The sequence below is a fragment of the Leptonychotes weddellii genome, chromosome 5, assembly GCF_054177405.1.
Source record: "Leptonychotes weddellii isolate Sample4059 chromosome 5, ASM5417740v2, whole genome shotgun sequence".
NCBI classification, from domain to species: domain Eukaryota; kingdom Metazoa; phylum Chordata; class Mammalia; order Carnivora; family Phocidae; genus Leptonychotes; species Leptonychotes weddellii.
The window spans coordinates 74,254,641-74,270,145 of record NC_138373.1 but is presented as its reverse complement, the minus strand read 5'-3'; the positions used below and the strand labels follow the sequence as shown (position 1 = coordinate 74,270,145).

General features: G+C 35.7%; 1 protein-coding gene across 2 annotated transcripts in view; it reads left to right on the top strand.

Annotated features, from left to right (window-relative positions):
• Positions 1-10,319, top strand: part of CLECL1 (C-type lectin like 1) — a 13,724-nt gene extending 3,405 nt beyond the window's left edge. Inside the window, exons 2-5 of one of the 2 annotated variants that reach the window (XM_081821200.1) lie at positions 2,074-2,160; positions 4,402-4,500; positions 9,611-9,780; positions 10,092-10,319. In XM_081821200.1, coding sequence (XP_081677326.1) covers positions 2,074-2,160; positions 4,402-4,500; positions 9,611-9,780; positions 10,092-10,190 — 455 coding nt within the window. In that variant the 3' untranslated portion in view covers positions 10,191-10,319. Of the gene's footprint in view, positions 1-2,073; positions 2,161-4,401; positions 4,501-5,858; positions 6,744-9,610; positions 9,781-10,091 lie in introns of those variants that run through there. The other variant, XM_081821201.1, reaches the window with a different exon arrangement.
• The last annotated feature ends 5,186 nt before the right edge of the window (positions 10,320-15,505 follow it).

Here is a 15,505-nt window from a genome sequence, read left to right as displayed (position 1 = left end):
ACATTCTTTCCTGCTTTGTCGAAGATTAGTTGACCATAGAGTTGAGGGTTCATTTCTGGGCTCTCTATTCTGTTCCATTGATCTCTGTGTCTGTTTTTGTGCCAGTACCATACTGTCTTGATGATTACAGCTTTGTAATAGAGCTTGAAGTCTAGAATTGTGATGCCACCAGCTTTCCTTTTCTTTTTCAACATTCCTCTGGTTATTCGGGGTCTTTTCTGGTTCCATACAAATTTTAGGATTATTTGTTCCATTTCTTTGAAAAAAGTTGATTGATTTCCTTTTTGTTTACAGATAGAACTTTACTTCCTTTCTGGTTTAGAGATTTGGGGATTACCCACAATGGTGCTGGTGACAAGAAGTCAAATATTTTTTACTCTTTCATTGCATATCCCTAAGGTTGGATAAATAAAACTTTCGTTTTCATGTGTCATATCACTGTAGAGGGAAAGAATTATTTGATACACCAAATTGTCATGTCCTACAGAGCCCTACATACACTATGACATGACCCTCATCTTCCTCTTCTAACTCCCTATGTCTTACTTACTTTGCTCTGGCTATTGTCCTCTTCGCTCCTTGAAGTTACCATATTCCTTACCACTTCAGAGCCTCATATGTGCTGAGACGGTTTCCCTAATCTCTTAATCTTCATATTTCCAAATCTCACACAGTACCAAGTATATAGAAGGCAATCAGAAGATGCTTAGTAAATGGATGAATGTATAAATGGATAAATAAATAAATGGATCTCATGAAATACTCAATAGATATTATATGTTCATTGGTTCTCTAAGATAAAACAGAGAAGGCTGTCATGATGAAATTGAGCAGATTATCAGTGGGAATGTGTGATTCCACTGAGAATACCCAGGTTAACACTGAGAAATTCATGCTTTTCATAAATCTTACATTGGGGCCTAAAAGAATGACCTAATATCCCTTAAGTCAGTCTTTTAATGAAATCTGAAATTTTATTCTGTAAGTTTTTAGGTCTGTAAACTTAGTTGTTTATATTAAAAACATATGTAGGGATACCATCATCTTCTTCTTACAATTACCTTAACTGGCACAATTTGCATTGTTTTACATGATAAATGAAAATACATGGATATTTTATGTTCTGAGAATTAATAAGCTTCCATGAAAGATGTTTTATTTAACAAGAGTAATAATTTGAACATAGAACAAGTACTCTATAATAATAGATTAGCATTAGGTTAATTGGTCTTGATGCTTGACTTTATAATTGGTTGTATTTCAACATCAATTATTTTATTACTTGCTCAGTGTATTGTATGTATGTTTGTATATACCATATATATAGTGGAACTGATACACTGCAATTATTTTGGATTAGAGATTGTTGGTTTAACTATCAGCCAAAGCTAATAATTCTTGCTTCTTTTTCTGATTTATTATTATCTTTTGAGTAATAAAAGGCAATGAGATAGTATGGATAGCAAACCAGCCACTCATTTGGTAGTCAAGAGGGCTGAGGCCTAATCTCAGCTCAGTCATCAAATAACTGTGTGATTGTGGACTTGAATATTCCCATAAATTTGTAGATGTTGGACAAGGTAATCCCTAAGAGTACTTTTATTTTAAAATAAAAATGAATGAAATGTATGAAATTATAGTTATGTATCACTATTTAAGTAGGTGCATTACATAAAAGAGAAAAGAATGGATCAATCCAAATAGGTGGGTGTTGTCAATAAACTTATTAGAGAATCTGGAGGGTTTCAGTCTTATATAAAAACTTAGGACTGTAGAGAGTAGATCATTGTAAGATTAATGCTGTGGAACACATATGATGAACCAACAAACAAAAATTCATATCCACTCAGTTTTATAAGTCCCCTCTTCACAAACCAGAAAGCCAAATATGTTCTCTGTGTGTGTGTGCATGTGAGCAAAAAGAAGCTGGGTCTATGTATTTCAAAGGAAATTAACTTAGAAGCATGATAACCAAGAAAGCTTATTCAGCTCCTTCTTATCTCTAACCATATAAGGAATTACCTGCTGGGCTTACTATCCAATTTTATCTGTCCAATTAATCCAATTTTGTAGATCCTCACCATCATGGAATTTTCCTGAAAGTTGGATGTGCAATGATCATCATCCTCTTTGTAACAGTAATTGTGCTGAGCATTTTGGGTAAGTAATTATGAAAATTATTCATTTATCCTGAAGCATTTTTCTCTAATGACCTGTTGTAATTGTGTTTGCTGTTCAAGTGGTTCTTGAACAATACAGGACAACTTCACAAAATGTATGAAATTTGAAAAAATTAAAATTAGAGATATTTCCATAGAACTTCAGCATGTGATGTCATTATGGATTCAAATGAACTGATAAAGGAAAGAGAAGTCAGGACTATGTTTATATTTTATGGTCAAAATCACACAATGCAGTTTGATAGTGAGCTAAATATAAGCTTCTCTAAAACTACATTCAGATGAAAAGAAATTATGTAGTATATTTCTGTGTAAGTTTATTCATATTAGCTACTACTGGACACTATCAATCTTGTATCAATAGGTGAGAAACGTGCCTACAATTAATCAGCTAAATGCAGCATTTAAAAATTGTACTCATGTACTTTGGACATAACAGCATAATCCAATATTCAGATAGCAAACATTTTAATTATTGAATAAATGCTTGGAGAAAAGTTCTTCACATATATCTATAGAACAAAGGTCATATACAGATTGTATATATTCCAAGGAATTCAGGTTTCCAGATGAAACCCTAGAACAGGCCAATGCATACCTGCTTATGTCAAAGAACCCTTGTGAATGATATTAGCAGTTATGAATGGCATTGTGAGAATGCAAGCTGGTGCAGCCACCCTGGAAAACAGTATGGAGGTTCCTCAAAAAGTTGAAAATAGAGCTACCCTATGACCCAGCAATTGCACTACTGGGTATTTACCCCAAAGATACAAATGTAGGGATCCGAAGGGGTATGTGCACCGCAATGTTTATAGCAGCAATGTCCGCAATAGCCAAACTATGGAAAGAGCCTAGATGTCCATCAACAGATGAATGGATAAAGAAGATGTGGTATATATATACAATGGAATTTTAGGCAGCCATCAAAAAAATGAAATCTTGCCATTTGCAATGACATGGATAGAACTAGAGGGTATTATGCTAAGCGAAATAAGTCAATCAGAGAAAGACAATTATCATATGATTCCACTGATATGTGGAATTTGAGAAACAAGGTGAAGGGAGGGAAAAGTGAAACAAGATGAAATCCGAGAAGGAGACAAACCATAAGAGACTCTTAATCTCAGGAAACAAACTGAGGGTTGCTGGAGTAGAGGAGGGTGGGAGGGATGGGGTGGCTGGGTGATGGACATTGGGGAAGGTATGTGCTATGGTGAGCGCTGTGAATTGTGTAAGACTGATGAATCACAAACCTGTACCCCTGAAACAAATAATGCATTATATGTTAATTTAAAAATTAATTAATTAATTTTAAAAATATGAATGGCATTGGAAGTTACAAATAAATAGGCACTGTGGTAGAATTCTAGAACTAGAAAGAGCTAGAAGTCCAGGTCAAACCTCTAGTTGAGATGAACACCCTAAGCCCCAGAAAGATAAGTTATTTGACTAGTTTAACATAACCTATTGTCTAATTGCAGCTATAAAATTAAGGGAGAGGGAAGCAAAATTAATTAGAATGAAAAATCTCTTCTATATATTTTTTGTTAAGGTAATAGATTTGTTTGTTACTAAAATGACAGTTTTTTAATAAAATATATTTGTTTGTCACTAATACATCCATTACCAAAATACATTTTAAAGATTCAATTGCCTAATACACCCTATTTTGAAATTAAAAGTTACCAAAGGTAATTTCAGTTAAAATTATAAAAAAAGATACTTTCCTCTTTGGAGAAAAAGTACTCTGGGCTCACACAACCCTTCTATATGCAGCATTTACGTGCAGAATCTTGAAAGAAACAGAATTATGAAACAAACCAAAGCATATAAAATCTTCCCCCTGAATCAGGTGACACTGGATATAATTTAACAATATCTCACTAAGCACAAACTATCCAAATGAAGCTTATGTCCACAGCTGGCTATTTTGTGTTTATTAAAATGAATATGAAAACTCCAGGAGAAAAATTAGGTGAATATCCCACTGGTCCCAGATCATATTTTTTTTCATTTTTGCTGAAGTTGACATTAATAAAATTAACAAGAATGCAAAGGAAAGTTCAAATCTTGGAAAAATAGTGTTGTTTTTCCCCCTTAAATTTTTAATTATTTAACTTACTATAGAATTTCTACATTATTGAACTTTAGAGAGTCACTAGAACCCAATGGTTTTATGCTTTTTTATTTAATTAGGAAAATCTGTTTCTTCTTTCATCAGTTACCCAGTTCAAATCTGCAAGACATAATACAGTGGAAAATGAATCAAAAGAGAAATTCTGTACTGGGGAAAATAAATCTAGAACAATCACCTCAACAGGTAACATTATTTTATATTGTCTGATTCCTAAGTAACCAGTCATGTACAGTAGCATTGGTTTTACTGTAATATATCTGAAAAGAGAGATTCCTCTACCACTATAGAGGGATGGTTTAGATCGTTGTTTTTTATGGACCCATTACAGTCCATGACAAAAATATTCAACGATCCAAGGCAAATGAAAAAAAATGAGCTTATAAAGAGTTCTAGATTTTTGAAAAGGTATTTCATTGAAATAATTGCATTTTATTATTTTTATTTCTATTGGGGCATGTGCAAGTGCAGAATATAGTCAGAATATTTTCATTCTTAAAGTTCATGATTATACTATTTTTTTTTCTTACCAGGTAATGTTATTACATGCAAAACAATTGTAAATGGTAATCTTATGTTAATCTTTCTCTTGCTCTCTCATATTTGCACACTTTTAAAAGTCAAGAAAACAATTATTTGGCCTTTCTCCTCTCTTTTTTTCCCAGTGGCTTTTATTACATTTTTAAATCTGTTAATTTAGTTCTTAATTCCATATGAAAAACTATATACCATTCTTCTTTTGAACATCCAGGTGTAATTCTATTAGAAAGACTTACCAGCCCATAATGTAGAGTACATACAAATTCTGGGAATTCATTAAAACATTAAATTGGATTTGATATTTCCAAGCCCCCTTGAGCACATTCTAAAACCTACCTGATACAACATCTGTTCATTTTTTTCAACTTGTGTGACTATGAGGGCAAATTTTGTGAGACATTATCCCCAAAGCAAAAGCGTTGCAGTGTATTGTACCTACTACAGAGGTGGTAGTAGTGGTATTAAATAAAACTCTAGCTTTAAGTTCTGTCAAGCTGGGTTTTTTTTAAAGATTTTATTTATCTATTTGTCAGAGAGAGAGAGCTCAAACAAGCAGGGGGAGCGACAGGCAGAGGGAGAGAATCCTCAAGCGGACTCCAAGCAGAGCTGGACCCAGGGCTCGATCTCACGATCCTGAGATCATGACCTGAGCTGAAACCAGGAGTCCGAGGCTTAACCGACTGAGCCACCTAGGCACCCCCAATGATCAGAGTTTTCAATCCTAAGAGCCTGTTAGCTCTTGATAGTGTCCTATTATCTGATCTTTTTTTACTTATTCTTTTATTTTTTAAATAATTTAAAACATTATTATTTATGATACATATGATTTTTTAAATACCTAAAGTCTTTCATGACCACATCTGCTGTTTGTATTTCCTGCTATGTTGCATGTTTTTAAAAGTATTTGGTATATTTTTACTTTAATTTGAATGATTTCAGTTGATGGAATTGCTAAAAAAATAAAGATATTTTCTTGCAAAAATTATTTACATTTTCATCTGCAGGGAGGCAATGAGGAGCTAATGATTGGATGACTTGAGGCACTTTTGAAGACCCTGAACTAATCAGTCTCACTGACTCACTCCATCACCTTTTGGTGAATCCAAGGTTTAGTCTTATGACCCTAGCACTGATATAAATCATTAGCCTTGAGGGGAACCTTGCCTTATGAACTCACTTATGGAAACACTTCCCCATTCCACCTCCAGCTAAGTACCTCCCTTTAGCTATTTCCCTTATTTCTTACAAGCTAAGCAATATTTTTTAATCTAATTCTTTTAGGATCTAATTATCTTATAGCAAAACTATCTTCAGAAGAGAGTTTTTTCAACAGTGTGCCCTAACACTGGTATGTATTAAGGTTCTTGAGCTATAAAGATCCAGGTGGTTAATTGGTAGACTGTAGACTTTATTTATCTTGCTATACTTTAGAAATTTTTTTTAATATTCCATGATACAAAAATGGTTGGTACTATCTAGTCAAAGTAGCTACTATCAGAAATATAGAAGTGAAAATATAGTAGTTTCTTATTAAATATGTTCTTGAAAGTCTCGGTTGCATTGTTCCTGGGTCTTTAGTTATAATTACAGCATGTCTTTGGCATTATTGTCTGGAAAGGTTTGGATTTGGTTGTATTATATCAATCTAAAGAAGAACTGTACAAACGAGACAAGTGTGTGGACTTAATATTGAAAGCAAGAACAAAGGTCTTTTGAATGTACGTTGCTCACCTTACGCTTTTATTTTTACCCGTATGTTTGCCATTTCTGATGTTGTTCTTTCTTCAGTATCAAAGTTTCCATTTATAAACATTTCCCATCAGCCTGAAGAACTTCCTTTAACATTCATTGTACTGACTATTTGATAATGAATCCTTTTAGTTTTCTTTTATCTGAAAGTGTCTTAAATTTGCCATGATTTTAAAAAGATATTTTCATTGGATATAGAATATTTTGTTGACAGTTATTTCTTTCCCTTAAACAATTTTTTTAAGTTTTTATTTAAATTCCGGTTAGTCAAAGTACAGTGTAGTATTAGTTTTGGGTATACAATACAGTGATTTAACAATTCCATACAGTACCCGGTGCTTTATTCTCTATCACCTACTTCGCTCATCCCCCTACCCACCTCCCTTCTGGTAACCATCAGTTTGTCCTCTATAGTTAAGAGTCTGTTTCTTAGTTCCCTTCAACAATTTAAAGATATTTTTCACTATATTCTGTCCCCCCATAATTCATGATGAGAATGAGGGTTTTTTTAAATAATCATATCCCTGTAAATGGCATGCAATTTTTCTCTGCTTTCAAGATTCTTCTCTATCTTTGGTTTTAAGCAGTTTATTTCATTTTTACATATAATTATCTTCATATTTATCCTGCTTAGGGTTTGATAAGATTCTTGAAAGTATAAATTTATAAATTTAAATAATTTGGAGAAATTTTAGTTGTTATCCTTTTTTTCCCTTATTTTCTCTTTCCTCTGGTTCTAGGACTTCAATTTCTTTCCTTTTTCCCTGTATTTTTTAAGAGATTTTATTTATTTATTTGTCGGAGAGAGAGAGCACAAGCAGGGGGAGCAGCAGGCAGAGGGAGAAGCAGGTCCCCCGCTGAGCAAGGAGCCCAATGTAGGACTCAATCCCAGGACCCTAGGATCATGACCTGAGCCAAAAGCAGATGCTTAACTGGCTGAGCCACCTAGACATCCCTAGGACTTCAATTTCATATATGTTAGATATTTTTATATTGCCCTGCAAATCTTTGAGACTCTACATTTTTTCCAACTTTTTTTCCCTGTTTTTTATATTGGACAATTTCAAGTTCACTAACCACTTTTTCTTCTAATTCTCTGCTTTTAAGCCAATCTAATGAAATTTTCATATCATGTATCTCTCAATTATAAATTTCATTTCTTAATGAAATTCAAAATTCTCTATTTCTTGGAAGTATCTTAATTGCAAGCATATTTCCTTTTATGTACTTGAGCGTAGTTAGAACAGCTGCTTTAGAATATTTGGGGATAATTCTAATATCTGCATCATTTCCTGTTGGGCTGCATTGAATCCCTTCTCTTTTGAATTGGTCATATTTTCCTGGTTTTTCTTACATTAAGTGATTTGAGATTGTGCCCTGGACATTGTGAAAGTGATGCTAAGAAATCTAAGGATTCTGATGTACTTCTCCAAAAAAATGTTGATTTTTCCTATTTTAGCAGGAAGTTGGTATAGTTGGACTCAAATTTTAATTTCTATCTTTTGGGCAGCAGCTCTAATCTCAAATCAGTTCTTTAATCCTTAGCTGGAATGTAACTTTCACATGCATCAGCCAGGAACTTGGAAAAATGTTAGCCATAGAACTTGGTGCACATCCTTTATGTTTTCTCATTTAAGGGATTCACCCTTCATTTTTAGCATCTGTGGTTGCCCCAAACTCTGTTCTCTGGTATTTTAGGCTAGAAAGACTGCAGATTGGCTATTGAAGTTTTATTCACTCTACATGGCCTCCAACATTGGTCTATCTTAAGCTAAAATGTGTAAAAATGAGAAACTTTTGCTTTGCTACACCTATTTCAAGTGTCACTTTCCCTCCAAAATCTGCCTGCTTTTGTTCACGATTCAGTGGCTTCAGGTCATTGTGTGTGAATAGGTATGTGTGTGTTTTTAAAGGATATTTATTTGAGGGGCGGTAAAGTTTTGGTATATACAGGATGCCTATGTGTCATCATTTAAATTTATTGGCAAATACTATAAATTAAAAACAACCTATTACAAGCACATTTTTGGATGTCAAGATCCTTTTGAGTATGGAAGGATCAATCTTTCTTTAGTTTGGGGGCCACCTATTGCACAATTTTTGCCAAAGAAGAATTATTCCAGTGTGATATATAATTCCCAAAATGTCTGGTTCATTGGTGGATCACTAATTAAAATCTCTAATTTCTACTTTTCCTTTAAAATTTTTATCTCCCTGAAACTTGGATGTTCACTTATTGATCTTAGTGCATGGTACATTGTTTTGCTGATAGAGAACATGATATATTTTTTTATTATGTTATGTTAATCACCATACATTACATCATTAGTTTTTTTTTTAAAGATTTTTTTATTTATTAATTTGAGATACAGAGAGAAAGAGAGCATGAGCAGTGGGAGAGGCAGAGGGAGAGGAAGAAGCAGATTCCCCGCTGAGTCAGGAGCCGGATGTGGGGCTTGATCCCAGGACCCTGGGATCATGACCTGAGCCGAAGGCAGACGCTTAACCATCTGAGCCACCCAGGCGCCCCTACATCATTAGTTTTTGATGTAGTGTTCCAGAACATGATATATTTTTATGTGAATAATTTAAACAGAGAAAGAAAGGAAGAAAGAATGAATATACGCATGGTCGCAAGTCTGTTAATTTTTATTTTTTCCAAATCCACCTTGAGAAAATCACATACTTTTGTCAAAAAAAGCTTTAGACAAGGGTGCCTGAGTGGTTCAGTTGGTTAAGCATCTGTCTTCAGCTCAGGTTGTGATCCCGGGGTCCTGGATTCCAGCCCTGTGTCAGGCTCCCTGCTCAGCAGGGGAGTCTGCTTCTCCCTATCCTTTTGCCCTGCTTGTGCTCTCTCTCTCTCTCTCTTTCTCTCAAATAAATAAATAAAATCTAAAAAAAAAAGCTTTAGACCATAACTTAACAAATTTTGAGAGGCTTTCATCAGTATATGGTATTAGGGATACAGTTCTGAGTTTCTTTTAATTACTTACCTCTTTCCTTCCAGTTTCTTTCAACTTTTCCACTGTTCATAAATCATGCCCCTCTAAAAACTGGACGCTACATGGGGGAAAATGTTACTGGATTGCTGAAGATAAGAAATCTTGGGATGAAAGCAAAAATGACTGTGCCATGAAAAATTCACATCTCATGGTGATTCAAGACCTCATTGATATGGTGAGATATCAAACTTTTTTTTTTTTATTTGAGAGAGAGTGAGAGAGAGAAAGAGCACAAGAGGGGGGAGCGGGAGAGGGAGAAGCAGACTCCCCTCCGAGCAGGGAGCCCGATGCGGGACTTGATCCCGGGACTCCAGGATCATGACCTGAGCCGAAGGCAGTCGCTTAACCAACTGAGCCGCCCAGGTGCCCCTGTGAGATATCAAACTTAGAGATTATAGCATCCTTCACATTTTCAATGCAGCTGTTGTGCTACATATTTGAAAATTTCTTTTTTTTTTTAAGATTATTTATTTATTTATTTGTCAGGGAGAGAGCACAAGCAGGGGGAACGGCAGGCAGACGGGCAGAGCAGGCAAAGGGAGAAGCAAGCTCCGCACTCAGCAAGGAACCCCATGCAGGACTTGATCCCAGGACCCTGGGATCATGACCTGAGCCAAAGGCAGATGCTTAACTGACTGAGCCATTGAGGTGTCCCACATATTTGAAAATTTCTATGAAATAAATTTTAAACTTCATTGCTATTAACTACACAAATGTTGGTTGAATGAATCATTGAATTACAGGATTATTTTAGGCTTTTTGAGGGGGGCACTATGGATTGGATGAATTCATTTGGTATTGTACATATAAGTTCTTCTCCATAAGGGATCCCTACTGTTTACTAGATTCCATTTTAAAATGTACGACTGTTAATATCTTACCTCATCACTCATGTTTATTGCAATGTTCCTGAAGGCTACAGTCAGATACCATGGTAGCTAAAATTAAGATGATATTGAAAAAAAGGAAATACAGAATAGTCCTCATTAACATTTCATTCTCCCTTGAGCAGAATACTTCACTAACTCTGGTTTAATTTAAATTGAAATTTTACTACATGAATGTTGGACACTAAACATTTAATTAATAATGCCAATATAAATGTTAATTTGCAAGTATCAAATAAGGGTATTCAGCATGAGGATTAGTATATTGGAATGACAAGTTATGTCAAAGGTTCCATTTCTGAAAACCCAATGACCAGCAGTGTTTTACAACCCTGTTTGAGTCAAACCATCTGAGGGAACAGCACAGCTGTTGAAACTTCTGAAGAGAAAAAAAGTCTTCTGAGTTTCACAAGAATCCACCACAACAAGAAAAACAAAAACAGAAGTGAACTGTCTTCTTGCTGTAACCAGTGTAACCCCAAATCTCAAACTGTAAGACTATCAGATGCAGTTCAAATTGATTCAAATATGATCCAAATCCAGGATAGGTTAAGAGCTGAAGAGATCTGTTTTCTTCTCCAAGAGGTCAATTTTAAGACAAGAAAGGGGAAGCAGGTATCAACTGGAAAGCATCTCATGAGAATGCTCTGAAAGGGATAATCATTGCATGGAGAAATCGTGCAATAAAAGATTTCACTCAGAAACTCATCTATTTCCTGCTCACCATCAAAGGGAAGGATGCTGAAAGGCAGAAAAGACATGTCTTCTAGGCGATTGAAAAACCAGACTAGGGAGACCAGTAGACTAAGACAACATTTTAAAAAATTTTTTTATTTAAATTCAATTAAGTCAACATACAGTATATTATTAGTTTCAGGGATAGAATTTAGTGATTTATCAGTTGCATATAACACCCAGCGCTCATTACATCAAGTGCCCTCCTTAATGCCCATCACCCAGTTACCCATCCCCCCACCCACCTCCCCTCCAGCAACCCTGTTTGTTTAGAAACTTTCCTCTTCCTGTTTAGATTACCTCTCTCACATTTTTCCTAAACAAATGAATGGGCTACATGTAATCATTCTCTTTCATGGATAAATAAGAATCTGAAAGAAACCAGCATAGGATTTATGCATACATATTTCTGTTTCCAAACTTTTCCAAAAAAGACAAGTAAAACTCAGATAAAATATATATTATAGAAGAATAATTACTCCAAGAAACAGAGAATAATTTTCTAGCAAATACTTTTCCAGCTCTCAAATAAGTTAAGATAAAATGAAAAAAAGAGAATTATTAGTCCTAGAATTCCCATGTGTCACCATATGGCAAAAAAGAAAAGAAAGTAGAAAGAGGAAGGAGAAAGAGGAGGAGGAAGGGGAAGAAGAAGAAGAGAGTGAGAAAAAGAGGTATTTAAACAACAAAAACAGAAAGAAAAAAAAACAAAAACAAGGTTTATAGCTTTCATTCCATGATGCAAAGATCTTGAAGAAAAGTTACTACAACTTTCAAATGAGAAGGAGCGGCATTAGCTTTAAATTGCCAACTTGTTTCAAATCTATTGGAGAGTTAAGTTTGCAGAACCAAAATCTATGTTGAAACAGGTACCTGTGGGAGAGAGAAGACACATCCCCACTTACTTGGGACACACAAATCAGACACCAGACATCAGAAAGAAGAGTTCTGTCAGAGTAATTGAAAAATGAGTTAAGTCTGAGTGTAAGTGGGCAAAACAGTTCTCCTGAGCCCTGCAGAAACTGGGGAATTCTACAGTCCTTTGAAGGCTATTTTTTTTTTTTTTCTGGAAATGCCACTGGTTCTCAAGATAGGAAAGAACCATGAGAAAGTGTCCATTGTGGTGCAGACCTGGGAGAAGAAAACAGCAATGATGCAGCAGTGGCAAGGAATCCCACCTAGATCCTTGTCCCCTGTCTGCTCTCTGCACTATGCAGCAACAGCTTTCATGTGTGTGTTGGTGAGAAGGACAGGTGCCCTTAGGGAACTGGTGAAACATCACTGCAGGTGCGAAAGAGCATTAGGGACAAAAGATACTCCTGTGGGAGGGGCACCAATACACAACGGGACCACAGCTACAGGCAGGGTAGGGGAGGCAGAAGGGAGAAAGCATGGAGAAGACACAGGGATGAGAGGCTGCCTAACACTGAGGCACAATCAGAACAAGCAAGACCACCACCTTCGCTGCCTTTCACTGTCACGCTAACAAGTTTCAGATAAGAAGTCAAGAACACTGCTGGGAGAGGGACAGGGGAGGAAGAAGAATGTGCGCAGAGATCTTCTCTGAGGCATGGTGCAGAGGGGAACCAAAACACTCAGGTCAAGGAGACGTGTCTCTGGTAAACAAACAAACAAAAACCACAAAACACAAAACACGAGATATCATTACAGGATTTGAAACCTGTGGGGCATTGAGGGTAACCAGAGCAACGATAAATCGCAAACTCACCCCCATAATGATTAACTTAAACCTCACATTAAAGACCCAGGAGAAGGAACTCTGTGTTCATTCCCATCCACAAAACTATTTAACCCAGTCGCTACATGCTAGACAGCTTTCAACAATCAAGTACGAGGTAAAAAAAAAAAAAAAAAGAAGAAGAAGAAGAAGAAGAAACAAGACACTCCCAAGAACAAGGAGGACTATTGCACAATGATGAAGGCGTTGTTCAGTTTGCCAGGGCTGCCATAACAAAGTACCACAAGTTTAATGATTTAAGCAACAGAGATTAATTTCTTGTGGTTCTGAAGGCTGCAAGTCCAAGATCAAGGTATTGGCAGGTTTTGTTTCTCATGATGACTCTCTCCTTGGCTTTCAGCTGACCACCTTTTTACTGTGTCCTCACATGGTCTTTCTTCTGTGTACATGCATCTGTGTCTCTCTGTGTGTCCAAATTTTCTTATAAGGACACCAATCAGATTGAATTAAGACCCATTCTAATAGCCCTCCTTTAGCGTAATGACCTCTTTAAAGCCTCTCACTTCAAATGCAGTTATATTTTGAAGTACTGGCAGTTAAGACTGCGACATATGAATTTTGGAGAGACACAATTCAGTCCATAATATTCCACTCTCTAGCCCCTGAATCTCATAACGGGGGTCAATTATATATGTATATGCAACAAGGTTAACACTGATAGAACTAAAAAGGGAAATGGAGAAATTCACAATTACAGTTGGAGTTGTCAACACTCCTCTTTGAGTAAAACAAGTCCAATAAATAAATAATTAACCTGAACAATACTATCAACCAATTCAACCGAATTAATCTTACAGAAAACTGTATCCAACAAAAGCAGAATACACATTTTTTTTTTCAATACACCTGGAACTTCCATGAAGACAGACCATATTTGGAGACCTAATAAACTTTTAAAAATTACAAATACAGATAAGATATTATACAAAACATGTCTCAGACCATAACAAAATTAAACTGGAAGTTAGGAACAGAGTAGTATTTGGAAAATTCCCAAATATTTGAAAATTAAACAACACACTTCTAAATAATGTATGGGTCAAAGAAGAAGTGGTCAGAAGAAAATTTTAAAACTATATTATGAATTGAATGAAAACAACATTTAATGTCAAAATTCACAGGTTTCAGCTTAAGCAGAGCTTAGAGGGAAACTTACAACCCTGAGTGATTACATTTGAAAAGAAGATAATGTAGAATCAATCATCTAAGCTTCTCTTTAAAAAAAAAAAAAAAAGACTAGAAAAAGAGCAAACTAGACCCAAAGCAAGCAGAAAAATGGAAGATGTACATTACTAAATGTCAAGTCTTACAATAAAGCAAAATTAGTTTATATGGTGTAAAATTGGCAAAAGAGAGATATGTAGATCAGTGAAACTGAATCAAGATGCCAAAAATAGGCCTGCAAAATTTAGTCAACTGATTTTTCTGGCCATAGTGCCAAGATAACTCAATGGAAAAACATTATTCTCTCTCTTGTATGCCTAATGACTATTTATGTTCCTACAAACAGTTATGATATTTAGCATATGAGTTTGGCTGCAGGTGAGGGAGAACCAAACCCACTGTAGCTTATACAAGGTAGATGTGTACTTTGTTTATTGAATCTAAAACACTTTTAATTATAAGATGTAACAGTACACTTAAAAGCATCAGTACAATTAAAAAGCGAAAACAAAGCTCCCAATTAAACTGCCACAAGCTATAGATTGATGTTTCCAATTCCAAAGCATTAAAATAGGAGAAAAATCTGTCTATTCATATATGCAATAGGTCGTGTCACTCACACTGTGATCCATACAGCTATGGATTTCTGGTCTCATCAGTAGGGTACTGTCCGTGTCTACCTATTTCCGGTTGATTCACCACTATGTCCACATTCTAGCCATCAGAAAAGAGGGAAATGACGAATAGAAGGATATAACCCTATCTTTCTTTTATTAATTTTATTTTAGTATGTTATGTTAGTCATCACACCTTACATCATTAGTTTTTGATGTAGTGTTCCATGATTCATTGTTTGCGTATAACACCCAGTGCTCCATTCAATACGTGCCCTCCTTAAAACCCATCACCGGGCTAACCCATTCCCCCGCCCTCCTCCCCTCTAAAAACGTCAGTTTGTTTCTCAGAGTCCATAGTCTCTCATGGTTCTTCTCCCCCTCCGATTTCCCCCCGCTTCATTTTCCCTTCCTACTATCTTTTTTTTTTAACATATATTATTTGTTTCAGGGGTACAGGTGTGTGATTCATCAGTCTTACACAATTCACAGTGCTCACCATAACACATACCCTCCCCAATGTCTGTCACCCAGCCACGCCATCCCTCCCACCCCCCACCACTCCAGCAACCCTCAGTTTGTTTCCTGAGATTAAGAATTTCTCATATCAGTGAGATCATATGATACTTGTCTTTCTCTGATTGACTTATTTTGCTTAGCATAATACCCTCTAGTTCCACGTCATTGCAAATTGCAAGATTTTGGGGTTTTTTTGATGGCTGCATAATATTCTATTGTGTG